The sequence below is a fragment of the Rhinolophus ferrumequinum genome (genome assembly GCF_004115265.2).
Source record: "Rhinolophus ferrumequinum isolate MPI-CBG mRhiFer1 chromosome 15 unlocalized genomic scaffold, mRhiFer1_v1.p scaffold_54_arrow_ctg1_1, whole genome shotgun sequence".
NCBI classification, from domain to species: Eukaryota; Metazoa; Chordata; class Mammalia; order Chiroptera; family Rhinolophidae; genus Rhinolophus; species Rhinolophus ferrumequinum.
The window spans coordinates 5,439,301-5,465,324 of NW_022680357.1; the positions used below are offsets into that span (position 1 = coordinate 5,439,301).

Consider the following 26,024-nt stretch of genomic DNA (forward strand, 5'->3'; position numbering starts at 1 on the left):
GGGGTGGGGGGAGTGGGGATGGGGGAGAAGGTGAAGGAATTAGAAAGTACAAATTGGGGCTGGCCTGGTGGCTCAGGTGGTTGAAGCGCCGCGCTCCTAACACCGAGGTCCCCGGTTCGATTCCCACATGGGCCAGTGAGCTGCACCCTCTGCCGTCAGCAGCTGGAGGTTGGCATAAGCTGCTGTGGGCTACCATGTGCCGCCGTGAGTGGCCGGTTGGCAGCTAGCGTGAGTGGAGCTGCTGTGAGCAGCCGTCCGATGATAGGCAACAGAGTTGCCTCAGCCGGGTGGGAGCGCAAGCCTTGTAACACCAGCATGGGCCAGGGAGCTGAGTCCTACACAACTAGACTGAGAAACAACAGCTTGAACTGGAGTCAGGGCGGGCAAGCGGAAGTAGTGGGGGGAAAAAAATAAAATACAAATTGGCAGTCATAATTGGCAGTCATAATATACGAGGTCTGACAATTAAGTTTGTCAACTCATCCTAGAACAAGTGCTACATACCTCATTGCTGAATATCACTACGGTCACCTTTGAAGTACTCCCCTTGGGAAGCTATGCACTGATGCTAGCGCCTAGTCCACCCTTCAAAGCAATTTTGGAACTCTTTTTCTGGAATGGCCATCAGAGCTGTCATCGCATTACCCTTAATATCCCAAATTGTCTTCCTTTCAATATTTCCTTTATCTTCAGGTAAAGAAAGAAGTCATTGGGGGCCAGATCAGGTGAGTAGGGAGGGTGTTCCAATACAGTTAATTGTTTACTGGCTAAACCCTCTCTCACAGACAGTGACATGTGAGCTGGTGCATTGTTGTGATGCAAGAGCCATGAATTGTTGGCGAAATGTTCAGGTTGTCTAACTTTTTCACACAGCCTTTTCAGCACTTCCAAATAGTAAACTTGGTTCACTGTTGATCAAGTTGGTACAAATTCATAGTGAACAATCTCTCTGATATCAAAAAAGGTTAGCAACGTCGTTGCAAGAAGTTCGCAAACTTAATTGTCCGAACTTGTAGTCACGGGGATATAAAATACAGCATGGGGAATATAATCAATAATGTTGTAAAGATAATAATGTTGTAAAGGGTGCCAGATGGGTACTGGACTTATCAGGGGGATCACTTCATAGACTGTGTAGATGCCTGACTACTGCACTGTACACCTGGAGCTGAAGTAGAATAATATTGAATGTCAGCTATAATTTTATATCTAGTCACGGGATGTAAAGTGTACCACGGGGAATATATAGTCAGTGGTACTGTAACAGCTATATACGATGTCAGAGGGGTAGTGGATGGGAGGGGTTATCACTCTGTGAGGGGTGTAAATGTTTATTTTAACTAGTGCGTTGCTCTGTACACCTGAAACAAATATAATTAATTAATTAATTAATTAATTAATTAATTAAAAGCAGAAGGTTTTCTCCAGCTGATAACAGAAGAGGAAGTCAGGGACTCAAAATACAAGGTGGGTTTGGAGCATGTTGCTAGATTGAAGATGGAGGGAGTCACATGGAAAAGTGAAGGAGTGGCCTCTAGGAGCTGAGAGTAATCCCCAGCTGACAGCCAGCACATTCTGCCTGGATGTAAGACCTACAGGAGGTGCTGTCACTGATAGATGCTGTTTTAAGCTGCTAAATTTGTGGTCTTTGTTAGGCAGCAATAGAAAACTAACACAATCTCCTAATCGGGGCCAGAAAAGCAAGGAAGTCATTTTGGGGATAGAGATGAGCCTTAAAGATTGGCTTTGTCTTCTTCATATGTTTCTACCTCCTCTAGAAAGCTGTCCCCACCCTGGCCAGCCTTTATGGATCTGTCAGTAGTTACCTACCACTCCCTGGGCCCTGCGCACACACGGCCTGCCGGTGGGATCCTCTACTCCTTTACCATCATCATGTCTTCTCAACTGTGGTCTAAGTACTTCCAACAACAGAAGCCACAACGTGACCTTTCTCATAGTCCCCAAAGCACCCAGGACAGGGCCAAGCACACAATCAACACGCACAAATACAGAGGGTGCCAAAACATACATACACATTTTAAGAAAGGAAAAAAATGTATTAAAATTCTCATACTCAATATATACTGACAACAAAAGATGAATACAAGTCCCATTTGACTTCTGCAATTACAAGAGGCGCTCAAAGTGGTTACCGTCAGTATAATTTTAATACGATTTTTTCCTTTCTTAAAATGTGTACACATTTTTTTGGCACCCTCTGTATTTGTGGATTAAGTCATTTTCTTTCAGCTCCAGTGACAAGCAGGGTCAATGAAAGGATCCAAAATCCTGGCCACAGGCACGCAGAGAGTCTTTGCCATTCAACTCTGGCTCCACAGCCTCCTGGAATTAACGAAGCACCCAGGTGGGGATACCCCATTTCTGAAACTTGACCTTTCATTGACACTGGCCAGTCACGGTTTCAAGCACAAGTCTGACTACCATTTCTCTGAATCATACTCTGTTGTGTTGTTTTTTTTTTAATGTTTCTCTACAACTGGAATCTACGAACACAAAGGAAGTGAGAATAAGGATGACGAGAGGTCTCCCAAAATGCACTACCTGTACTTTGTTCAACAACTAACTTATTCGGACCGAGGACACAGAGAACTAAGTCAGAGAGGCCCTGACCCTTAAGCTTCAATCTAGGAGCACAGAGGTCATGGCAGAGTCTTTGACAATTTGGAAACCAAGAGATTGAACTTCTTCAGGTCAGAAAAATGAGTGACAACAGAATTGGGTCTCTACAGACAGGCAGTGGGTGGGGTTCCCTTCTGAATTCCACCCTGCCCCTGTGACTCTCTGGGCCTGCCGTCTCTGCCCCACCCTGGACTCCAATAACATACATATGATGTCACTGTCTAGATGTGCAACAGTCTTGGCAAATTTCATCCAGAGCCCTGAAGCACAGATTAAAAAGAAAATCCACAGCATTTGAACAGACCTTTACAGTTTACAAGTCACTCTCATATTCATTGTCTCATCTGATCCTCCCAGGAGCCCTAGGAAGCAGGTGGGGGTCAAGATTATTATCTCCATTTTACAGACAAGGAAACTGAGGCTCAGAGAGTTGAAATGATTTACCCAGAATCATCTGGTTTGGATGCCCCCAAACCATGTTTTTCCCTCTCTACCAACCTGGATCTAGCCTTTCGGCCTAAATGGGAACTCAAACGAAGACTGGCTAAGCTCTTCCAGGCTGGCCTTAGTGACTGGTTATTTGAGAGTTTCTTTATAGAAAGAATGAAGGAGAGGTAGAGATTGGGAACAAGAGGAAAATACAAGGACGCTTAATATCCTACTAACACTTTGTACTTTTCCAAGAACTCACATATTTCTTATCTCATTTGGTCTCCAGAAGAATTGCATAAGGTTAATAAGGCAAGTATATCGTCACCAGCGATTAGATCAGAACTGGTCATCAATTCTTCTGATTCCAAGACTATTTCCATAAGGTAGGGGAGGGCATCCTTGCCACTCATACTCTACATTTGTACCTTTGGCCCTAAAGGTCAAGACCAAGATTTGATACCCTTCTCTCGTGTGTCCACACAAGTCCAACTTACAATGATCTTTCATCAAGCTGTGGTTTCCCCTGCCAGAAATTGGCCCCAGAAAGCAGGTACCTCCCCCTTCTGGTTTTAGGATTACTTGTACAGAACTGACTTTATATAACTAATATACCAGGGCGAATGGAATAGGTTAAACTGTTGTTCAACCATTGTACAGACATTTTCTGAGCTGGGTACCACTCTAGGCTAGTCACTGGGAGTTAGAGAAGTCAGACGTAGTCCCTGCTAATAAGAAACTCACATCTAGTAGAACTGATGGAAACACAAATATCATGACAAGACACATGACGTTCACAAATACATGACAAGATGGAATGAAGGTCACAACAGAGTTATAAGCAGAGGGCTGTAGAGGATCTATGACAATTCTGACTTGTGGAAAGAGAGTCTTCATGAAAAAAGAGGCATTTGGGCCGGACACTGAAGAATGGATGGGGAATCTTCACAAGTGGTGAGGTACAAACTGAGGAGACAGCATGAACATTTGGGAAACAGGGAGACGTAGCCCCACATGAGGGCAGCACAAAATCCGCTTGGCTCCCAACCTTATACTGAGGGGTTGGGATTCCGCTGAGACCTGCAGCTAGATCTAGGCTGGGTCCTGTCCCAAAAGTGAGGGAAGCCAAGAGACGTCGACCACATGCCCCTTCCGTCTCAGGTTCTCTGGTACTTGCAGCATGATCCACCAGATCTTAACTGCCCATCTTTTCTGTTCCCTAGTTGGTTCTGACATGTGTTTTGCTTTCCCAACCAAACTAAAATACTAGTCTCCTGATTCCCAGAGAACATAGCCAGGGGGTGTCTATATTCTATCCCAGCCAGCACAAACCTGCGCACATTGTAGGTACTGACAAGCTATTTGTGGACTGGTTGCTGAAGTCTATAGGCCCAAGAATCATGAAATGACAGTTTTACAAACAAGTAGAGCAAGAAGGGGCAGTCCTTGTAACCCTAGCCTGGGATAATAATGTAGGGATCAGGAGAAGACACGTACTTCTGGTTTTAGGGTTACATTTTCTAGAACTGATCTCCATTTAAATTGAGGCTCAGACTTATTGGGTCACTCTTTGGGACTGCCCTGTATGTCACCGTCAGCTCCCTCTTATACCAAGTTCCAAGGTCCCTTTCATCTGTTTTTCTCATTCATGCTTGTCAACATCTTCCAATGAGACACGGTACTTCATCCTTCCCGTTGGAAAGAGTAACAGGAAGGATAGCATAGTTGCCATTGCCAATTTGGAGACCCAAGTTGGCAATGCCAGAGGAAAGAGCAGAGTCAGGGCCAGAGTGGGGGTGGGAAGGACCCACGACAGAGTATAGTTTCCTACCAGTTGGCCTTCCAAGCAGCTGAGGTCTCATCTGAAGTGCTGGATGGACAGAACTGACCAACAGGGAAATTGGACAGGGACAAAACCCAAACAGGTTGCATCCTTACCCCAACCCCTACCCCCAAGGATGGAGCATGAGCAAATAATAAAGGTAATCAACTAGGAGCAGGGTGGGAGGGGGCAGGTACAAAAAGGACCACAGTCCCAAGGTCATAGCAAAAAAACGAGTTTGAGGGATTATCTAGTCCCATCCTCTTCTCTAATCCCCCAGTCGAGGGCCTCAAATGTTCCTGCCTGTAATAGTCTAACCCTCTGCTACCCAGCGTCTCTTCATCTTTGATCCTTCCAATTCATCCTCCACCTTGCTGCCAAAGCGATCTTTCTACAACCGAAAGAGGTTCCAAGTTTCCCCTCCAGCTCAGGATAAGGCCCAAAGGATGTGTGACCTACAAAGGCCCCTCACGCTGGACCCAGATAGGCTTTCACGTCTAATGCCTTCTCTTCATCCTTCGCCCTCTCTACATTCCACTGACTTTATCCCACTGAGGATATACTGCGCAATATTCTCCAAAGGTGCAAGACTTACTCTCATTTGCCAGGAGAATTCCTGTTTCAAGGACCAGCTCACGTGTTCTTTCTTCAGTTAAATCTCCCCTCACTCACTCCTTTCCCCTAGGAAAGATGAGTTAGTTTCTCGTCCATCCAGAAACACCTCCGTGTAGCATTTATTCCCATGACTTGCATTGATTTACAGAGACTGAGAGACTATTGGGGTAGGAGGAGGTTTTGACTTCTCTTTGTCCTTAGTTAGCACAGTCGGAGTAGGTTTACTGCAAGAATGAACCCCTTTCCTTTACAGACACACAGGGAGCTCCTGGCCAAGCCCAGTGAAAATCTAGGTTGTCTGATGCCCAGATCAGGGCATTTCTGAAGCCCAGATCAGGGCTTCTTCTTCCTGTTTTCTATGACCATGCAGTTGGATGGCTGGCTCCTCACTGACCCGGACTTCTAAACACTGGGGCAGTGACAGACCTGTGCAGCAGCAGGAACCCAAGCTGCTGTCTGTAAGGACAGCCTTCTGTGCCTCTCCTAAGGAAGTGTTTTGAATCCGAAGGGCTTTGAAGCGAACTGTAGGCGGCGGCGGGCGACAGAGCAGGTGAGTCACCATTCCAGCCCACACCGTTCTCTGCTGAAGGGCCCCAGCATCTGTCTGTCTTGGATGATATGGAAAACGTGTTCTCTGAGCTGACTTGGGTTCCAGGGAGGGAAAGCTGCCTTTGTGGCCAAAGTCTCTCCCACCCCTGGCGGTAAAAGCAGGACAGATGGCCTTTGTCTACCGGAGCAAACATAGAGGGACTCAGGGAGCACAGAAGATGGTCTCCAAAAAGCTGCAGCCCATGATAAAGGTCAAGGTACACAGCCCCCCACTCTGTGGGCCGCATCTGGAGAGAGAGATGTGGAGGGCCTTCCACTAAATAGTCTGTTCTCCACTGCCTGCCCTCATTGGTGTCTCTTTATTTCCTCACATTCAAAGCTCCTCAAGAAAAATCCAGGTGCCCTCCACCACTTGGCCCCCAGACTAAACGAGGACATTTATCTTACAGCTGAATCTTGTTTTAAGCAGTCAGCATGTGAAGCCGAGGGATAAATCTTCATGTTACAAACTCTTTCCTCCACAACGAGCTCCCCTGGTTCATTCATCACGGCTGGCCTATATAAGGGCCTGTGTTAGGAAGTGGAGAGATACAAATACTACTGCGGTATAATCCCTGACCCTAACAGAGAAAATAAGGTGCATTTCCAAATTACCGTAAATACAGGAGATAATGTGATAAATCCTTTAGGGGAGGCCCACAAAGGTGAGTTTGGGAATCTGGAGGTGGATGACTTTGGAGGGACATCATGGGGCAGGTGGCATATGAGCTGGGCTTTAGAGAGTAGGTTGGATGTAGCCATTCAGAAATAGGTGAAATAGCCTTCCCGATGGAGACATCATCAGCAAAGGGATGAAGGAGGATACGCGGAGTATGGATGGGATCAAAGGTTGGGCAGATCCGTGTGGAAACTCACGAGGGTGGAATGAAATATGCAACATGCCCAAGCCTCAGGGACATACGCAATGGCACAAGAAAAAGGCTCTGAATAGCAAAAGGACAAAAAGAATGTAAAGACTGGAGCAGCAGGGTTTATTCTGGGTGAGAAGTTGCCAGGATGGGCCGTGGAGTTAGATCAGAGTTCAGATGCCAGCTCTATTCTTAATAGTTGTGTGATAGTGGACAAGTTATGTAATCTCAGGTCTTGCTTGTCTCATCTGTGAGGTCCCTACCTAGTAGATCGCTACAGAATGAAGTGAGATAACAGATAAGAAGCATCTGGCAGTTGTCAGGCACATAGCATGTGATGATTAGGTTCCTTTTCCATGCTTGAGGGGCTTGGATGACGAACAACAGATGAAAGACTTTGTGGGACCCTCTAGGAAGGAAGAGGCCAATAAAAGGGGACTCTGAAGAGAAAAGATGGTGAAGGAAGAGAAAGCATGGAGGAAAGAGCCCAGTGCCTTTAAGCTGAAGCTTCTGCTCCGCAGGCCATTTTAGGGGAGCTGGGAAAACGCCACCACACTGGTCGTTGGTTCATCCCTGAAGAACGCTGTGTTCCGGAAGCAGCACCAGCGATGCAATTAGCAGAACTGAGCTGGTGGGTGGAGTAGTGAGGAGTAGAGCAGAGAAGCAAGGCAGCACCCTGGACCCCTGCCCAGATTATGGGGGCATCAGGAATCAGGGGGTGGGTGAAGATGGCTTCAGGGAGAAAATTTAATTCTAAAAGCTATCCTCCTCTAGGAAAACCAAGAAGCCTAAAGTCTAAAGGTTTCTTCTTCTTCTTTTTTTTTTTTTTAATCAGATCTATATATCTGCTCTTTTAAGCTGAATTACCTGGCTTATTACAAACGGGCAGGAGAGATACCAACAGCCATGGGACTCACATCTGCAGAGAGCCTTCAATCCCTACAGCTGAGCCTCTCAGTCCCATGGAGGATTTTCATTGAATTCTACCCGTGTTTGTTCCTCATTCATTCCACAAAGAACCACAGATACTATACTATACACAAGACCCTGGAGAGGCAGGTGGCAGCTGAGTTGTTCATACCTTCATCCTCAAGTGGTTTCACTAGTCCGTTTCTTTATCTGTCAAATGGAGAAAATGGGGTTTATTGGAAGATGCAGTGAGATAATGGACATATTTGACACACAGTAAGTGCGCAGGATGTGTAAACCATTAACAGAAGGAAGACTGCATGTTATGCTGGAGATCTTTCATTTACTCCTCCAGGTACATTCTTCTTTTTCCACCCTGTGCTGTGCCCTAGATATTGACCTGTATGGACTAATGAGACTCCCTTGCCCTCTTACTTCCCATTGGGTTTGGTCCACGGGGAGCCCTGACAGATCAGTAGGGAAAAAGCGAAGGTGAGGTTTTTATAACCCTAACTGCTTTCCTGAGGTCCCTGACCCAAAGTCCCAGCTCGAGGAAGATGACCTCCCAAATAGCCTCTCTGCCTCCAGGCATAGAGATGGTGAGATTCCCGTTACTAACCCCGTCATGTTTCACTATTGTTTCCCTGTACCTTGCCTCAAATTACCCAACTAAAATGTGCCATGTTTTCTGCTGGCCCCTAATATACATAGTGTAGGAGAGTAAGAACATACCTGGGAATCAGAAGACCTGAATTCCAGTCCCATCTCTGCCATTAGCTGGCTCTGTGACCGTGGGCCAGTCTCTTTCCTTTTGAAGGCCTCAGCTTCCTCTTGTGTAAAAAGAAATGGGTTGGACCACAAGGCTCTTTTATGCTACAATTCCCTGCTACTTCTGGGTGTTCTGTGAAGTTAAACTCAGGAAAGGGATGCTTATAGGAGAATAAAGCTTCCTAGTGCAGGCGGCAGGTTAGCCAGCTAAGCAGCTTGCCCCAAGACCCACGTAAATTCATTCTTTCCCAGGAATCACCTAACTCCTTTTCAAGGGCTTTCCTTTTCCTCTCGGGCCACCCGGGTATCAGATGCCCAAAAGATCTCCACTCCAAAGCATGAGCCAAGAAAACCCTTAAAATTAAATTCCTTTTACTTTCATTAACCAACTAACTGGTCAAACCTGGTTTAGCCACAAAAGCCCCTTCCCCGGTTGTAGTATGAGGGGACGGGGGTCCAAGCATGGACGCAGGGACACACGGACCTCAGGGCTTTCGCCACAGGCCTGCAAGGGGAAGATGATGCCATCCCACAGCTAGCGACTAGGGCTAAGGGAGCCACCTAAACCGGCACCATGTCAGAAGAGGCCAAATGCCCTGGACTGAGATCCCTGTCATTGGACATGTTTCAAATAGAGGCTAAAAATCACTTGATAGATATTAAGAATCTCTGAAGTTCTTTTAGCTCCTGAAATTAGTGACTGAGGGAAAGCCAGGAGCCATCAGGAAGACATTCTAATATCACCCTTGCTACCCCCACGTATCAGGAGTTTCACCTGCCCTAAATGCTTTCCCACCTCCTGGCACCCAGAAGTAGGGGAAAGTGGGCAAGGTAGGGTTAGGTTTCTGTCCTCAACAGCAGGAGGGGAGGGCAGTTTGGATTCCAGCTTCTCTGAGTTTCTGAAGGAGTAAGAGAGGCGGGGTAACCTCTTAAAATTCTCAGTTCCTGTTTTACCTAAAGGCTGGCCGCAGGTGAAAACCACAACACAATAACCGCCAGCCCCGATTTGTCTTGGGCATTCTTCACGTTCCCCAAATGCCTCCAGAAATCTGTGGCCTCACATCACAACAACAATGAGCAAGTTCAAGGCCTTTCCCGGTCCCAAATCAAAACTTCCGACACCCTCAGGGCGTCCTGCGGCGAAACGCGCACAGAGAGGGGCTGGGGTGGCGAGCCCCCACCGCAGCCTCGCCCTCGCGACCGCCTCTGCCCAGGCCGGTGAAAGCTGAGGGAGACAAGCTTGGGGCCAGCGGCGAGGGGACCCCTCCGCCCTGTCCCCCTTGCCCACGGTGCATAACCCACGTTCCCAGGAGGCGCCGCCGCGAGCGTGCGCATGCGCGAGCCCCGGCGCGCCTGTCTCGGGAGCGCGCAGCCCTGGAGGGCAGGGGGCGGGGCCGGGCCCGGGGCCGCGAGCCGGGGCGCATGCGCGGGGCGGGATGAGACCCGGTGCGGCGTTGGGGTTAGAGTGGTTTGGTGGGTAGGCAAAGTCGAGCGGTTGAACCCCCGCCCCCCGCTCCCCAGGAATAGCCATTTGTGCGTGAGGAGGCGGGCTTGAGGGACTAAGCCAAGTTCGGCTAGGCTTCCGATTCCCCCGCCCTCACGACCCTAGTACAGAACTGCCCGGCACCGGGCCTCCGTTTCCCCTCGAAGGCGTGCAAGTTCATCCGGGAAGGATGAGGCCCCCCAGCCGCTGTGGGGACGCGGGCCCGGGGACTCGTACCCCGCAGGATGCCGACTCCGCCGGGAGCCGGTGCCCGCCGGACTATTACAGACCCGGGGCCGCGGGCCAGGAGCAGCCTCGTGTCATCTGGCCCCCGGCACACAAGCCTGCGTGTCCTCGTACCCGCTGTCCCTGGCTCCCTGGGATGGAGTGACCTAAATGTCCCAAGGGCCCAGAGAAGGCACACAGATTTGGGTCTGCCCAGGGCCCAACAGTAGGGCCAGATTAATAGGGTGGGCTTCTTTCCGAGGCCTCCTTATGGAGCTTGTGCAACTGGTTCCCAGCTCCTAGGAGTGGGCAGGACAGAAATCCAGTGCCCCACCCAGCCGGTTTGGATCACGTGTCTAAGGGGTACTGCCGGAGGGACACTACCAGTGTTGCCAAAATAGGCTCCTTGGTGCCATGTTCTCGCCTCTCCAGTGAGCCCTAGGTCTGCTGCCTGCCGGATCTTCCCTGACGCTTCATGGCCCCCTCCTTTCAGAAACTTGCAGTGGCCTCAAACCCAGACTCCTTGGGCTTCCATTTAAGTGCTGGTTTTCCCAAACTCACCTCATCTCAACCTTGATTTTTCACCGGCCACACACAGATGTCTCTTTCTCTGAGTCTGGGTCCTTGATCTTTCCCATGACCCATCCGCCTGGTCTCTGACCTTCCAAATCTGCCCATCCTTCAAAGTGGAGCTAGAATTCCACACCCTTCCCAAGCTTCATAACCCCTGGGTGTCTCAGTATTCTCAGGAGAGTTCTGATATTATGTAAATGAATTCTCCTTGACATTGGTAATCTATTAAATGTTTACATAAATTTAAGAGTCTATATACATTGGTCAGACTTTTCAGATATTTACATTGGCAAATGAGAAAGAAAATCCTCTGCCAGACCGTGTATCCCAATTTATGATTTGGAAAATGTGGTTGCTTCATCCCTGAGGACTTCCCTGATCACTGCATTTCCATGCCTTGTATCCCTAATTCCATTGTTAGCTCCCCTCGGGCAGAGACTATGCCTGAATTAATACGTAAAAATTAAAAATCTTTTGAAGTGGTAGTGGGAAAAAATTCAAAAGTTTGGAGAAAATGGAAATATATCTAACACTTATTTTTGTACTCTTCCAAATACAAAATCACTTTTTAGTGCGTCAGAAAAATGTACTGTCACAACTTCATCTAGGCCTCAGATTAACACAAATCAATGTGACAGAATATAGTAGAAATAGTGGAATGGGTAAAACAAAGTGGCCTTTTAGTTTGGTTTGTCATGTATCAGCTGAGTGAACTTGGATGGACAATTTCTCTGGATATGCAGTTTCCTCGTATTGGATTTGGATTTAGGGATACTAAATACACCTTCCCCATGTATTTTATAAGATGATTGTGCTGGAGATCAAATGGGAAATGGAGTTACGTTTTTAAGTATTTTGTTGTTCAGAAACTAATCCTTAATAACAGTTCTAGTGAAAATTACTTTTAAGTGGTTTAAATTTTGTTACTAACAAGCTTCAAGGTGCTGAGCAACTGTTTTAAAAATCAGGCAATTCTGAATTTTTGCCAGTTTGCAAAGAGGAGGGAAAGGCTTTGGGATCAGAGAGACTAGTGTCACCTAATGTGACCCTGGGTGAGTAACTTAGCATGACCTGTGGGGTGAGTCAGGCGGCAGACAGAATTCTGACCCTCCCACTTATTCATGCCATCACCTCAACCCCTCTGATCGCCGGTCTCCTCCTCAGTAAAATATGAGTAATAATAGTAATAACAACATTTACTGAATGCTTTCTGTGGGCTGCGTACTATTTCAAGCATGTTGCATATATTGTCAGTTAATCCTCACAACCACACCATGAGAGAAGGATTATTAGTATAATCCTTAGTATAGGTGAGGAAACTGAAGCACAGAGAAGTCATTTGCCTTAAACTGCCCAGCTAGTGAGTGGTGGAGCCCAGGATGAATCCCAAGCAGTGTGACTCTAAAGTCTGTGCTCTTGTCTGTGCTGGATGGCTCCCTCCCTGTGGGGTTAATGGGAGGATTAAATGAAATAATTCACATAAAGCACTCGCTGTGTGGCCTGCAGCACAGCTGTTAGAATTATCGCATTTTTGAAGTTTTAAGTGCGGTAATGTCTATGTCTATAGCCCAGTTCCTGGCACAGAGTACTCTAGAGGCCGGTTCCCTTCCCACTGACATGATGGGAAAACAGAGAACATGTTACACAGGGCAGGAGATGCAGAAAATGCTCATTTATGCATATTATTTTATCTTCCAGATGAGAGGTGGGCACAGGGAATTCCTTAGAACCTGCTGAATACATCTTTGCTACAGGCGAACTCATGTCTCTGCTCTCACTTTTTTTTTAAAGTGAGCATTTATTTATTTTTTAAAGATTTTATTAGGGAAGTGGAACAGGACTTTATTGGGGGAACGGTGTGTGTTTCCAGGACTTTTTACTGAGGAACGAACAGTAGTGTGTTTTCCCCAGGACTCAGCAGCTCCATCCAAGTCAAGTTGTCCTTTCAGTCTTAGTTGTGGAGGGCGCAGCTCAGCTCCAGGTCCAGTTGCTGTTTTCTAGTTGCAGGGGGCACAGCCCACCATCCCTTGTGAGAGTCGAGGAGTCGAACCAGCAACCCTGTGGTTGAGAGCACGCGCTCCAACCAACTGACCCACCAGGGAGCTCAGCGGCAGCTCATTGACTTCATTCTAGTTGTGGAGGGTGTAGCTCGCTGGCCCATGTGGGAATCGAACCGCCTGCCCCATTGCCCAGAACTTGTGCTCTAACCAACTGAGCCACTCATCCGCCCCTCATTTACTTTTTTTCTTATGCTTCTTTAATTGCTTTTATGGTCTTCTAAAGAAAAATTAAGTTTTCCCTAGATTGGGAAAAGCCGGAGCCTAATGTCACAGAAAGCAAAATTGGCGTGCAATGTTGTCAGGACTTAAGTTTTCAAAGGCTCTGACTTTAGCCTCAGTTCCCTGAAGTAGGATCTGACTCCTGCAAAGCCTAGGGGCTGGCGGGATGTCCTCCTACGGCCGAAATCTTTCTGGGTTTCCACCTGGGCTGAGTATCAGGTTCACCCTACGTACACATCTGCCTACACACATGCTCCCCTAATCGGTTTCCACATCATTCATACAATTACTTCTTCAAAGCCATGCCCACCCACCCACCCCAGACATGTCTGTTCCCCCTGACCCTCTCCACACAACAAACAATGCACAGACCACATCTTTATAGTCCCCCCAAACCCACTTTCATTCATCTGATGGTACATAGGTAATGAGTCTTACGTTCCAGGCACTGTGCTAGCTACTCGGGCATCATTTGGGCACAAAAACTCACATACACATCTTTCCCCACACACAGACTTTACATGAAGGTGTTTGCATGCTCCTTATATGTATAAACACATGCAACCCCCATATATTCAGAGAGCACATACACATACGTACCTGTAAAGACTCTCCTTCAGCCCCTCACAGCACCTGCCTCTGTTTAGAATGGTCGTTGATTTTGCTTCCTCCATGTTGTTTGTTTCCCTACCACCTTGATGGCAGACTTAACCTAAAGATGGTAGGGTATGAGGCTTTTGAAATACCTCAATTTTGATCATGCCAGCAGGTTCTGGCATGTTATACTTACCTTCAAAACAGACCTCACCTACCTTCCCTTGTACCAGGGAAAAGCTCCTTATTTCTCCCAGTCAAGGGAAAATGCTGGCTGCAGTCCTGGGTGGGAGAGGTGGCCTGGACAGTGGTGGGTGGGTAGCAGCGGTCTTAGGTAAGTCAGCTTGCTTGGCTGCTCAGACTGTGGACTATGTACCCCTAATCAGGAGGAGAGCAAGACAGAGGGAGGCAATGAACTGCACTGCCCTATTCATCCAGCCCAAGGATCAGCCCCTCCTGACTTAGGAAAACCCAGAGCAGGTGGGCAAGCCTCGGAATCCCGCATCCTCTGATGTGAGCCCAGCAGTGGTGGTCCAACCTCCCACCAACCCAGGGCCCAGCTCTTTTCCTTTTCGGAAACATGCTCTCAAGCATGGGGTGGGGACTGACATCCTTTGGAGGACCCCAGGGGTTAAACTTCAAAATAAAGGAGCTCTGCTCTGAAGGTTTCTTTAATGACAGGTACAGGCAGGAGGCCCGGTTATGCTACGGGGGCACCACTTCCTGCAGCAACCAAGGGGAGGCACCATCCCTACATTCAGGGCAGACCTTCTGGCTCCCTCCACCAGAGCCTTCAGGTACCAAGTGGGCAGCTGGGTGGCTGAGGGCGTGACCCAAATGGTGTGACAACCTGAGTGACCTCCGTGAGAGACTTGGGATAGATCTTAGTAACTCCTGTTAATGGGCTACCGGTAGGGAGGCCAGGGGGAATGACAAACTCAGGTGCTAAAGAGTGTTTCTTCAAGTTTGCGATTATACAGCAGGAGGCCTTAGTTTCATAGCCGCTGAGGGAACGGGTCATCTTTGACACTGGGAGGTTAGGAGCAGGAAACTTGAAGGCAAGGGGCTATAAGCCAAGTGAAGTCATGGGGATGTAACGTACAGCACAGGGAATGTAGTCAATAATAGTGTGACACCGTGCTACGGTGTCAGATGGTTGCTGGACTTATCGTGGTGATCACTTCTTTAGGGATACAAATGTTGAATAACTATGGTTATACCTGAAACTAATATAATATTGTATGTTAGCTATATTTTAATAAAACTTTTTTAAAAAAAGAAAAGAAGGCAAGTGGGGGGGCAATTTTCAAATTTTCTATCTATCCCCAAGTAACTTAAAAATTACTATACAGGAGTGGGAGGAGACAGGAGGAATGAATAGGTGGGTCACGGGATTTTTAAGGCTGTGATATTACTCCGTATGACACTATAATGGTGGATACGTGTCATTATGCGTTTGTTCAAACCCATAGAATGTATATCAAGGGTGAACCCTAATGCAAACTATGGACTTTGATTTACTATGATATGTCAGTGTGGGTTCATAAATTCTGACAAATGTACCACTCTGTGGGGGTGTTGACAGCAGGGGAGGCTGTGCATATGTGGGGGCTGGGGGTGTATGAGAAGAACGCAAGGGGTGTATGGAAAGTCACTGCCTTCCTCTCAGTTTTGCTGTGAACCCAAAACTCCTCTAAAAAGTCTTAATGAAAATCAGTCCACTCCACTAGATAAAAGGAAAATAAAGAGATTAAACTGGTTGGAGACAATCAGAGTGAAAGGTGTTAAAGAGAGATTGGAACTTTATTGAGACTTTCTCCCTGCTGAAATCAGAATGGAAACATTGGAAAGGTTCCGCTTTGGAGAGAAACAGCAACTGTTCAGGCACAAATACTTACAGATACTCCTCTTGGGGGAATCTCTGGATCCTAAATTTCCCCCAGCTCCCAACCCACTCCCCATCCCCCCAAAAGTCAGAATTCTGTTTGAAATCCACCTCCACAGTGCGAGGCACAAAACAGCTCTCTTAAAGCCCGAGCTGACTGACGGACAAGCCTGCAAGCAGTTAGAGAAAAGGTGAGTCAAGGAGTGAGCAGAGGAACACGACTAAGAAAAGGAAAATGGAGAAGAGGAAAAAAAAGATCACACTGGTAATGTCACCCCTGCAAATATAAATATTGTATGAATGTATTAGCCTCATTCCACCCGCTTTCCCCAAAGCAATGGTGACATCAGCAGCTATAAAAATGCCCATACAGTTGTGCACATTTTATTTCCCCTGCTGCACTAAGAAACAGATATGCCAAGAGGAGTTCGAGGGCACTAAGGGGCATTAAGGACCAAGGTGGGAGGGCAGACTCTCAAGAGGATAAATGATGGAGAGATGAGGCAAGGGTTGGTTTTTGATGAGAAGAAAAGCAGCTCGTCAGGCCCTGGTCACCAGACTCCTTGGACATCCCTAGCAGACCCCTTTTCTTCTCTGGTTGGTTCTGTCCTTAGAAACAATGTCCTGGAGGCTTTGGGGCCTCTGGCTTTCTTGTGGGAGGTTCCAGGTCCTCCAAAAAGCCCAAAGAAGCAACCTCTGTTGCAGCATACACCAGAGTGCTAATAATTCTCAGAAACAGGAATTCCGAAGTTGCAGTTCTCCGCATGGACCTAATGCGATCACCAATTTGCTTCCACTGCCTGATCCTGAGTGCCTCTCCCTCTGGTCCAGGATGACTTCCTGGTGCTGGCGGATCCTGACCCCTGCCTCCTGGTGAAGCTCCCAAGAGAGGCTGGCTCCCTAGGCAGGAGGCCCTCCGGGCAGCCCTGGGCCAGGTCGCCTGGATTTGCACAGACTGTTCACTCACCTACTTTTCATCAAATGGCTTCTTCACTCCAGGGTCTTCCCCCACATCTTCTGTCCCCCACGGCCCTCCGTGGTGGCACACCAGCCAGGCAGGACTCTCACAAGTTCTTTTGCTATGCCCTGTGGCATCTGTTATCTCCCTAATCTCTCTTGGACAACATAATACACACACATCCACACTCGTCGGTATTTGAAGGCCCTGGCTTTCCTGTGGTGCATCCAGTGGGTATCAGCACCAAGTGCAGGGGAGAAACTGAACGGACAACCTTGGTTGCCACCGATACCGAGTGGCTGGTGCTGGTTCTGACTCCTGGGAAATTACTCTGAGTTTTTTGAGTGTTGGCACATCAGGGAATAGAGAAGAAGGGAAAGGGAAAGTCATGGTGATGAAAACCAGGAAGGAACGACTCTTGTGCTGAGTGTCTCCACAGAGAAGCTGTGGAAACAGCCTCCTCTTACATTTGGGAGAAGCGGGCTGCCCAGAGAAGTTCCTGATGAAAAGGAGCAAGGTCTCCATTGTCCCCTGAAATCCAACATCTTTGGGGTCCGAGTTTTCCAAGACATGCAATAGACAAAGACACACTGCAAACCAATTAACCCTCTGAGCCCTTCCAGTACTTTCACTGTAGTCACTTCCAGTGAATTACCTGAATACACGGAACATTTACCCTCCTCTTGGGGCCAATACAGGGACTGAGCTTCCCAGGTGGCTTAAAAGACCACGCCAAAGAAATGGCACTGGGAGGCAGATCCTTCTCCTAGCCTGGGAACTCTTGTTCTATCTTAGAGTTCTGGGACCCTAAACCATCCCCTCACCCCTTGAGGAAACAGGGAAGAGGGCCTGGGGTTAGGCTCAAAACCCAGGTTGATTCAGGCCCAATAGACTGTCCCCTGTTGAAGTCACCCCAAGCTGAGGAGACAGCCGAGGGCTGGGGGACAAACGGAAGGGTGTGTGGAAGGCGGCCACAGTGGACCTGGCTGGCCCTACAGAACTCAAGTCTTCTCTATTTTCCCAGCTTATGGGGGAAAAAAGAACTTCTGCTACTTTTAGCTTATTTAACGCTCATTACTTCAGTATACACTAGAATTTAGCTGCTCTCTGTCCCTCCGAGATAGGACCCAGGAAAAGCAGGCGTGCCTGACTTACCTCAGTCAGGCCCCCTAATTGAAGCAACGAGACAAGCACACTATAATTCACAGTTTCCACTCGTCTCCCTCGACCCACACCTTCCCCCACCACTGGCCTCAAATTAACTCCCAAATCTCCGATGCATAAAGATTCTTGCCAGTGTGGCTCAAAGGGTTAATAAACCAGGACTTCTCAGACAGGACACAAGCTCATTCACCAACAGGAACCCGAGAACGGCCGCGCAACAACCTAGTGTTTCTTATAGCGATTCTTCGGGGTTTCGCCACACCCTGTTTTGTCACAGTTGAGAGCACTGGGATTCTTCCCCAGCCCCAGGCTTCCCAGGAGGCCAGGGAGCTCATGGGTAATGGCCCGCTCAATCTTCTCCAGAAAGCAGCCCCCCATGTAGGAGCACTGCTGGGACAGGAGCTTGAAGCTGGAAATGGGATTGATCCCAAAGAAGTCCTTATAGGCCTCGCGGTTGGGAAGGTCAAATTTGCTGACGTTGGTCTTTGCCAGGATGGTCTTGAAGATATAGAACTTATCAGGATCTTCCACGATGTCCTTAAAGACCAGCTCTCCGTCACTGAAGAAGGTCATTTTGTCCTTGTACGTCTGCAGGTAACGGTCGACCAGGAGGGCGTGGATGCGCACGCGGATGGCATGCTGGCGGATGAAGGCGATCTTGTTCTCCAGCCTGTTCTCGATCACCTGGTTCAGGTCTTCCAGGAGGGAGATCTCTTCCTTGAGAAACAGGTCCCGGTGGGTATCGGGCTTGTAGTCTTGCGGCCAGAAGGAGCTGACGTAGACCCTCGGGGGCTCCGTGACGTTGATGAGTGGGGCCAAGCTCCAGAAGAGAGCCCCGTAGACCCGCATAAGCATCTGTGTGGCCAGGTTGTCGGCCTTGTTCAGGATGATCCTTATCTGGGATTCACGCCCCTTCAGCTGGCGGAACAGCGTCTCCAGCTCCAGACCCACGTCCAGCTTGGTTGGGTCAAAGACGACAAAAATGAGGTCGGCTCTGTCGATGAACCACTGGCACACGTCGTTGAAGGGGTAACCTTGGGGAGAGGGAGCAAGAGGTCAGGCTGTGCAGACCTTAGCCCAGGCCCCTCGTGCCTCCTTCCAGAACCAAACCATTCTGCAGGTTCAAGGAAGTAACGGCATTAGGGAGTTTCTGGGCTTCTAAAGACTTTGAAAGAATGAATTGCATCTCTCCTGCCCGTTGCCAACCTTTGACCAAGAACAGCCTGATCCTTGCTTTAATCCACAGTGGAATCCAAGGCTCCAGGGAAGCAAAATAGTTTTTCTAAATGGAGATCTTCCTACTCTCTAAAAAGATCTGGGGCAGTGGCGAAGACGTTGAAGGAAAGAAGTCGGGGAATTAAAAGGAGTGAAAGACAGGATCATCATTTAGGAAAGAAATGCGGACTGGAATAAGACCCAGGCTAGAGCTGGGGCTTTGTCACCGGCCAGATGAATACTGAATGCTTATAAGCTTTAGCATTTCAGCTACAAAATGACACGACGCCAATGATGCCTAAGTTGATATAAAGATTATTATGTTGCCACAAATATAGGAAAGCACCTAACTAAAACTGCTAGTCACATAGTAGGTGCTCAATATATTTTCATTCCTTTAACTTCTTTTTTTAAAATTAAACGTATTGGGGTGACAACGGTAGTAAAATTACATAGGTTTCAAGTGTACATTTCTATAACATATCATCTATATATCACATTGTGTGCTCGCCACCCAGAGTCAGTTCTCCTTCCATCACCATATTATGTGACCCCCTTTACCTTCTTCTACCACCCTCCTCCCTCCTTATTTCCAAATGAAGAGACTAGGAACACCTGTCTTGGGAATTTTTTACAACAACCAACCAATAATGCACAAAATTATCCAATGCATAATATGAGTGCAATAAAGGTTAATTTACTATTATAATTATTAGTGATTATATTATTATTAGTCATAAAACAGGGTCAGGTTATAACCAAAATGGGAATGACAGCCATAAATTGAGATCAACCAGCTGGTCATATATTCCTACAAATGCCCTGTGCTGACTCATTCCTGCAGCCAGCCCTGAGTCATGGCGACACTGAGTGCTCTAGGTCATCGCCTAGTGCCTGCCGAGTCCAAAGTGGCATTCCCCTGCCCTCGAAAGGCAAGTACGGCTTTTGATACAGGCTTATGTTGAAACAGGCCTGACAAAGTAGGAAGAATTGAGGTCAGGTTTGACCCAGGCCCCCGTTAGCCAGAAGTCAAGTACAGCTGGACTGGGAGCCAATTAATCCAGGCCCTTGATCAAACAGGACAGCCTGGGCCTCCCAAAGACAGCTCAGCCCGAGAAGACCTCGAGTTCTACTAACAGACCAGCTTCCTCTTGGGAAAATAACGATCATCTCCAAGCCAGATCAGTCCTTGGGGAGGTAAAAGGACAAGGTACTCCACACCTAGGTGGTACCAGTGACAACGAGAAGGAGCTGGAAGCATAGAACACATCCGCTGGTCTTGGGCACCGCTGGCCACTTTTCCTCTCCCTTGCCTGCTCACCACCCACTGTCGAAAACAGTTTTCTAAGACAAAGCCCACGCTGTCCAGAAATGAGCACTGAATTACCTCTTTCTTGCTGCTTGCGGTTCTCGATGATGCCTGGTGTGTCCACAAAAGTGACCCGCTCCAGAAGTTTGTGGGGAACCTCGATGCCAATCAGCTTCTCCAGGAAATTCTGGCCAAACTTCTCGAGGGGTGAGAAGGACCGAGTGCTGTCAGCAGCCATGACAATCCCCTCGATGGTTTTCAGTTTGGGTCCATGCATGAGGACGGTGAACTCGGAAGTGGTGGGCTCAGCACCTGCACACAGGCACAAGGTGAGTCGAAACAGGTACCTCCAGGGGAGAGACCTGGTGCAAAGTGGGTAAGCAGGATGTTTCGGGGAGGGTTTGCCACAAGAACCGAATATGACGTTTGCTAAGCTAGTGGCTTCTTTTTTTAGTTGTAATAAAATATAGGTTAACATAAAATTTGCCATTTTAGCCACTTTTAAGTGTACAGTTCAGTAGCATGAAGTACATTCACGACCACCATCCCTCTCCAGAACTTTCTCATCACCGCAAACTAATCTCTGTGCCCATTAAGCACTAACTCCCAATTCTCACCTTCCTTGGCAACCAGCATTCTACCTTCTGTCTCTACAAATTTGGTAACTTATAAGTGGGATCATACAATATTTATCCTTTTGTGATCGGTTTATTTCATAGTATAACGTCCCCAAGGTTCATCCATGTTGTAACATGTATCAGAACTTCATTATTTGTGAAGGCTGAATAATATTTCACTGTATGGATGGGCCACGTTTTCGATGGATGTTGGGTCGTGTCCACCTCTTGGCTATTGTAAGTAATGCTGCTATCAACATAAGTGTAGCTGCCGGTTTCTTATGTGATTTTCATTATTATATTGAAGACATATATAAATGTTTTGATTTTTCATAATGCTTCTACATATGACAGACACCGGAATACCAAGAATCACACACAAGAAGACCTCGCTCTTACCTGTATAGAGCTGGTAGCGAGTGTCTTCCAACCCAAGGAGGTAGTTTATCATGGTGGATTTGCCGACGCTCCACGGTCCCAGGAACAGCACCATCGGCTTAGAAGTGATCTCCCCATCTGTGGGCAGTAGGAGTCAGAGATGGAAATGAACTAACAAGTTTCTCACGGTGGGAGTGGCACAGTTCTTCACAATGCATCCCAGGACAGTCCATCTAATTGAGCGGTGGGATTCTACATTGGACCGCACAGCATGAAGGATTCAGGGGCACATCTCTTACTATGCAAACGTGATCACCCAGTTAAAAGACACCAGAAGACACCATTTGCGCCTTGCACAGATCCTTGGCACACAGCACTAGAAGGAGGCACTAAGTGAGCCCAGAGCTTACTCTGGGTGAGGCCTCCTGGTTTAAATCTGGGAGAGAAGGGCTCACAAAAGGGGAGCAGAGAGCTGCCACATGAAAACGCTTCCATCTGGCTCCGTAACAGAAGAAAGGGTATGCAAGAGGCTTCCACAACCAGGGCAGCCGGGACTCGGGCACTGCCTGCTCCCAGCCTCCCTCCCCTCTGCTCTGTCTCTTGAAATCCCACCGCAGCCTCAGCCCAACCCTGGGGTCTGGGGCCAGTCTCAAATATTAACATTAGCCTCCAAAGTCCATGACATGTTTGCCAGGTCCCAAGACCAAGCACTGACCAGGCAATTCTTGGGTTCTTGGGAGAACACCTGCATAGGCCACTCCAGTTGGGGTCCCTAAGAAGAAAAAGCAGAATTCTCCAGTGCTTTCAAAACCAGGGGGCAGGAAGGGGAAGGGGAGAGGCTTGCGACATGGGATGCAGACACCCTTGGTGCTGGCTTTCAGGTCCCAGCGATTTCAACCCTTCTTTGAACCATACAGGTTCTGCCCCGCATAATTTAGTGCCTAAAGTTCTCAGATCTTTTGTTTCTCTGAGCCTGGCAGACATGCCTCAAAACAGTAGGCACTCCATTTTTTTTTTCATTTAGTTTTTTCCATTTTACTTTATTTAATTTCTTGGTTCAAAAATCAAAGTATAAAAAGGTACACACAGTGAAAAGTCTCCCGCCTGTCTGCCGTCTACCTAGGCTGTAATGCCCGTTCCGTATTCTTTCAGATATTCCATGCACATATACGCAATATTCCCCATCTTTTTTAGAGAAGGAGTACAATATTCCTCTTTTTCTGCACCTTGCTTCTTCATGTGCTGGTGTTCTTTCTCTAAGGTGAAACCAAGCCCTACAAAACCAAGATGGTGTCTCGTAAATGATGGGAACATATATATTGCCTGAAAGTAACACCATGGCCCTGCCCCACGAGTCCCTGATATCTCTGTGGGTGTCAACTTCTAGCTCAGGGACAGGGAGGGACAGGCAGGCTGAGGGGGTGGCAGGAGTCTCCAGGGATAGCCATAGAGATCCTACAAAAAGTCTTTTTTACCCTGGCCCAGGGGACACCAAAGGGAGCTGGAACTTCAGCTGGCCGCTGAGACAAACCACCACCAGGGCTTTCCCTGGCTGCTGTTTCAGCCCTCTGCAGCAGGGGGCATTACTGGTACGTGCAGGAGGCTGCAGGTGACACACTGAGGAGAGGAGGTTACACAGGAGGCTGCCCAAGGGCACAGCGGAGTCCTGGCACTGGCGGGAGATGAGGGGAGAGGAGCCAAGCCTGGAAAGTGAAGTCAGGAGGCAGGAACACCCTCCCTGTAGAGCACCATTCTCTGAGCAGCCCGCAGCCTCTGGGGCCAAGCCACGAGGTCTGAGGGCTGCGGGAGAAGGCAAGAGTGAAGGACAGGAAAGCAAAGGGGAGACGGCAGCCTCACAGCGACACCTGCACTCCCTCTGCGAAGCCAAAGAGGATCGTTTGCTCTTAAGCTTGCAAGAAACAGTAGAGACAGTCATGAAACAGAGCATTCTCCGGAGGAGAGAGTTACAACCCTAGTTCCAGCTGTGTGATCCTGGGTAGCAACAGGTCCTTCTTCTGGAAAGCAGGACTAAGGGAAATCCCAGAATGCCCTACCCACTTTACAGCCATCAAGAGCATCACATGAGATCATGGTGAAGTAGCCAATTAACACAGAAAGATGCAGAACGCTACTCACCATTCAAACAAGTAGATACCACTGTTAGTGTTTTCAAGGACAACTAACACTTAAAAAAGGCATCCCAGTGGGGAAACAAGAGCTCTCATATCCTGTCACTGTGAGTGAAAACTGGTACAACCAAAAGCAATTTGGCAACCACTATCAAAATGCTTAATTCCAGTGTTCCACTTTTACAAATTTATCCTACAAATATATTTGCGTGTAATATGCAACAATTACAGTAGTGTCTGTAACATTAAAAAAAATGGAAAATGGCCAACACCCCATTTTCCATCATAGTGTGATGGTTGTCCAGTGTGGTACATTCACACAAGGATTAGGAAGAGCAAGAGGAGACACACACACACACACACACACACACACACACACAGTTGTATGGTACGATCCCATCTCTCTAAAACGAACAGGAAGAGAAACACTTGCATATGCTCAATGGATGCAGAAGAAATGTATTCACAAGAAATTTTTACAGTGGGAGTCTCACGGAGTGGAATTAGAGAAGCTGGAAATCAGGAAAGGGGTTTTTAATCTTTCAATATATACTATTTTACACTATTTGAATTTTTTTTTTTGGCAACAAGTGTACCTTTTTAATTACTTTAAAAGAATTCAGACCTGAGGGAAGCCAACTAGGAGGCATGAACAGGAGGAAGAAAGGATCCAGGCCAATCAGGGAATTTAAGAGACAATCCGTAAATGAACAGGGAGCCTTGTGGTCCCTTGAACTACAAGGGACTGAAGTTCGCATCACTGCCCTTGGAAACCAAAACTGAAGCGTGAGTCCTTACAAATGAAATGCTCTCCGGAAAACCCTGTGCAAATTATGGGGCACTCTTGCAGTGACAGGATGGCTCATGTGGCTGACGTCTCTGCCCCTCTCCAAGGAGAGCTCAGCTCCGTGTGTGCTTGGGACCCAAAGAGCCCACCACCCAAGGAGCTCGGGAACGACGTGGGCATGGGGGGGTAGGGAGGAAAACAGGGTATGGGTTTGAGGTGCACGAGCTATACCTGTGATCTCATGCTGCCGAAGCTCGTTGTATCTGTAAGACTGCTCCAGGGGCTTGATGGACGAATGGTAGATCTTTCGAAGCCGCTGCAGCACCGCTGGGGGCAGAGAGGGATGGGGGAGGGGGCGTCAGGTAGGCTAACCGACTAACCCCTGTGGTCCAGCTCACTCCCAGGGCAACTTCCAGCCTTGCCTGGTGGGGAGCCGGGGCTGTCTGCAGCCCAGCAACTGTACCATATATTAGCATTCGAGGAGGGAGTTGGTCCACATCCCAGCCCTCAGAAATCTGTAAATCAGAGGCTTTCCCTTCCCATCCCCCGAAACACCTGGGCTCTATTTCTTTTCAACCTGACCCTGTCCTCTCTCTCCTCCTCAGTAGTGTATCCTGAAGCACGGCCTCAGCCGTGAAGGCTTTTTCTATGGCAGATGAGAACCCCATCTTCTCCTCTCTGCGCCCCACCTCTACTTGTGCTTGCCTTAGGCTCAGAGGGCTGAGCAGGCCTGAAGGACCACCTCCATGGCCCCTGACCACACCCGTGGTGTCCCAGAAGGATGCCAACATCCCAAGTGTCTTCTTGGGAAGAGCATGACTGCAGAAAGAAGCAACTCACAGAGGCTGGAAGTCCCAGAGTGTGAGGCACAAAGTGGGAAGAGGGCCCGAGAGTCAGGCTTTCCAGAGCCCACCCCTCGCATGCTCCCTCTCTAGCTGTGCACTACAGCAGAGCACTGCCTTGCTCTGAGCTTTCCCTAACTCTTCCACTAAGAGGAGACGGTAAGCCCCGCTGAAAGTCGTGGGTTATTACAATGATGAAATGAAATACTGGGCAGGAAAGGGCTTTATAAACTAAAAATCAAAGCAAATATGATGAACTCTATTAATGCCCCCTCCCAGGTCACACCCTAGAGGCTGGCACTGTCCCTGTATGCAACGCTGGGATTTGCCCTCTACCCTTTTGCTGGCCCCTCCGCTTGGATCACCTTTCTACCACCCTGCGAATCTAGAGTCCCTCCTCACCCCAGCCTTGGACCCTGCTCCCAGAGCCTCCTCCAAGAAGCCCATCTCCAGGGCTCTCCTGCCTGGAGTGCCCGCTTCCCTCAGAGCCCCAGCCCCAGCCCCAGCAGGTTCCTTCTTCCTCTGGTTACCAGAGTAATCATCAGTTGGCTTGTCCTCGTCCAGCATCAGAGTTTTCTCGATGTGGGTGCGGTCCCTCAATGGGGCTTCTTCACTCACATCCTCCGCCTCTTCTGGGGAGAGAAGCAGAGAGCAGGGTTAGGGTAATACTACGAGCCAGCTAGACTCAAAGCCCCCTCAATATGGGCAAGGGCAGGGCCTGGAGGAATTGCTGGTCCAGGGCTTGCCAAGCTCAAATAAACGAAGTTCTGGCTGTAGGAGGGACTTTGAAATCCAAACTCAACTTCTGCGAAGCGCCACGAGCCATTCTATATATTCAACAAACACTGACTGAGCACCTGCGATGGGCCAAGAAATGAGCGTTGTGCTGGGAACACAGTAACACCCCAAAGAGACACAGCTCCTACCCCCGTGGCATTTTGTTATA

General features: G+C 48.3%; 1 protein-coding gene and 1 long non-coding RNA gene across 4 annotated transcripts in view; both read right to left on the minus strand.

Moving 5' to 3' along the window:
* Nucleotides 1–5,487: 5,487 nt before the first annotated feature.
* On the minus strand, nt 5,488–8,673 carry LOC117019367 (uncharacterized). The gene is made up of 3 exons (XR_004422482.1): nt 8,605–8,673; nt 8,045–8,082; nt 5,488–5,572 (listed from the first exon to the last, which is right to left on the minus strand). It is a non-coding gene; the product is annotated as an uncharacterized LOC117019367 (long non-coding RNA).
* Nucleotides 8,674–15,578: 6,905 nt separating this feature from the next.
* Nucleotides 15,579–26,024, minus strand: part of SRL (sarcalumenin) — a 43,967-nt gene continuing 33,521 nt past the window's right edge. For all 3 annotated transcript variants that reach the window (XM_033101803.1, XM_033101801.1, XM_033101802.1), the window contains 5 exons: nt 25,609–25,710; nt 24,468–24,563; nt 21,342–21,458; nt 20,404–20,637; nt 15,579–18,835 (listed from right to left, as the gene is read on the minus strand). In XM_033101803.1, the coding sequence (XP_032957694.1) occupies nt 18,024–18,835; nt 20,404–20,637; nt 21,342–21,458; nt 24,468–24,563; nt 25,609–25,645 (1,296 nt within the window). In that variant the 5' untranslated portion in view covers nt 25,646–25,710 and the 3' untranslated portion in view covers nt 15,579–18,023. The remainder of the gene's footprint in view (nt 18,836–20,403; nt 20,638–21,341; nt 21,459–24,467; nt 24,564–25,608; nt 25,711–26,024) is intronic.